The 2,186-nt window shown below is 42.8% G+C and overlaps 1 protein-coding gene across 1 annotated transcript in view; it reads right to left on the reverse strand.

The window, feature by feature from the left end:
* LOC103457901 (beta,beta-carotene 15,15'-dioxygenase-like) overlaps positions 1-2,106 on the reverse strand; it is a gene marked incomplete at its 5' end in the record, with an annotated part of 7,040 nt that extends 4,934 nt beyond the window's left edge. The window contains 5 exons of the mRNA XM_017309243.1: positions 14-234; positions 551-698; positions 762-909; positions 1,546-1,675; positions 1,971-2,106. Of these exons, the coding sequence (XP_017164732.1) occupies positions 14-234; positions 551-698; positions 762-909; positions 1,546-1,675; positions 1,971-2,106 (783 nt within the window). The remainder of the gene's footprint in view (positions 1-13; positions 235-550; positions 699-761; positions 910-1,545; positions 1,676-1,970) is intronic.
* Between the last annotated feature and the right edge of the window lie 80 nt (positions 2,107-2,186).

Consider the following 2,186-nt stretch of genomic DNA (forward strand, 5'->3'; position numbering starts at 1 on the left):
GATTAAGACTTACACTGTCTTTCTCATCAAATTTGAGGCAACTCCCCCAGTTGACGCCTCTGAAGTAGGCGGTTGCCAGTTTCACTATGTCCAGTTTGAAGGATTGCTCCACGAACACGATGTAGTTCTCTGTCATGCCGAAGCTGTGGAAGTAACTCGGATACAGAGCGGATCGGAAAGGGACTGAACAGATCTGCTGAACCTTTCTCAGTGCCGGCTTCTTGGGGTCTTTATCTGAAACGGACAGAAAAATACAGAGTATTCAGAGTATTTGGTCATTTCTGATGACCAAATGATAATGATAGGTCTAAACTGTARTGATGATTTGATCCTTTTAAACAATACAACCAAAGTTCACAAGCAGTCAGTCACGTCTAGGCTAATTAATGTTTATGGCTCGTAGTTAAAACCTTGGATGACTCTGGATTTTGTCCCAGTGTCAAATCATCTGACACACGCTCTTAGATTGCAGCGTCATAAATCCATTAACTGTATCTGAGCCAGATACGAACATGTTGGCCAAGAAAACCGATGATGTTTACTCTCATACCTGAGGCGTTTGCTGGCACTTTGAAGATGATGTACTTGGGCCGTCCGAGGCCGATGATGGCGGTTCCCATGTTGAAGGTGTTGCCGTCCTTGTCGTAGTGAGGGTGAGCGGTTGCCAGGTTCAGGGCGATGTGGTTCCTGTAGTTGGCCTGAAAACGATGCGTGTCAGTCCTGTGAGACGAGTCAAAGAGCTTTGAGGTGTATAAACTCACCCGGCCCACCGTCTCCAGGGTCAACGGATCGATCTGGTTGATATAGTTGACCTCAGAGGAAGCGTAGTAATCCTGACCGTAGCGGATGATGTTGATGAGGTTGTTGTCCGTGAAATTGGGGACAATGTTGCGGAAATGCGTCATTGTCCTGGTGATGAGGTTTACAGAAAATAAACTGAGGATAGTTTTGGCTTTAATGATATTCTAGAATAATTTAATACAACTTTACAAGAGATTTATAGCCTCTCCGTCCCTCAAAATATGAAAACCTGAAAAGACTTTAAGTTTTCTGCTGTGGTCTGTTAATTCAAGAACAGGCGCAGATCTAATGAGTGCAGTATGCCAAACTTAAGGCTCGGGGGCCAAAACTGGCCCACTGTAGCTTTTTATGTGGCCCTCTAGACTCCAAATTGCATCAAGTCGATCCAGTTTTTCATAAAACCACAAAATCAACAGTTTTTTTTTCTGATTTTATTGCAAATTTTTCTCAAAATTGGTCAAAAAAAGTTGAGTTTAATATAAACTGCTGCCTCGTCTTTATTTGATATCAGGTTATTCTCTGTGATTGATACGACAAGTAATAAATAGTCACATTTAGCATTATACTTTAGCACAAATATTGCAAAAAGTCCTTACAGATATTTCTAAATTAGCTCCACAAAATCTGTGATTTTGATTACAAAATCCACAAAAACAATCTCAAAATCCTGGAGGGACARCTTGTTAATATTTTAACAGATTAATGAGTTTTATCAACATATTTAGATGTTTCCGGTGCTTTTACCTGGCGAAGATGTTCTTGCAGGGGTCGGGGTAAACCATGGTGCCGAACTCGGACACGACGATCCGATCGGCCTTCGTGTTACTCTTGTAGGTTTCGCTCTTCAGGTATTTGCTCCGGTATGTCACCTCCCCTGAAACGGTGCAGAGCGAATGAAAATCGAGCTGAAACCTGGGACAAACATCCAGAAAACTGCAAAACAGCTGAAACACTGACTTCTTTAAATAAAGAGCTGCTTTAGAACCGTCAGAACTTTAAGAATGACAAACAAATTTAACGTGTATTGATGATGAAGGAATGTTTGTCACTTTTGACTTGTGGCTGAAATGAGCCACATAAATAAACTCGATCAATTGGTTGATTGGTTGATTGATTGGTGGATTGATTGATTGGTTGGTTGGTTGGTCTCAGTGGMGCCCCCTGCTGACCGTTGTGGAAGGTGAAGCTGTGGATCAGYGACAGGCCGTCAAACCAGTGGTTGTACTCGGAGTTTCCCACTGAGAAAAGTCCGGGTCCATTCCGCACCAGAGTGCCCTGGAGCCACGGCGGCACCGACCCTGGAGGTCAAAGGTCACACACACAACACTTCTTTCTTTAATCAACAAAATGCTGTGTTTGTAACAAACTGTTGGAGTGTTTGGAAC

This window comes from Poecilia reticulata, linkage group LG2 (assembly GCF_000633615.1).
Source record: "Poecilia reticulata strain Guanapo linkage group LG2, Guppy_female_1.0+MT, whole genome shotgun sequence".
Lineage (NCBI taxonomy): Eukaryota > Metazoa > Chordata > Actinopteri > Cyprinodontiformes > Poeciliidae > Poecilia > Poecilia reticulata.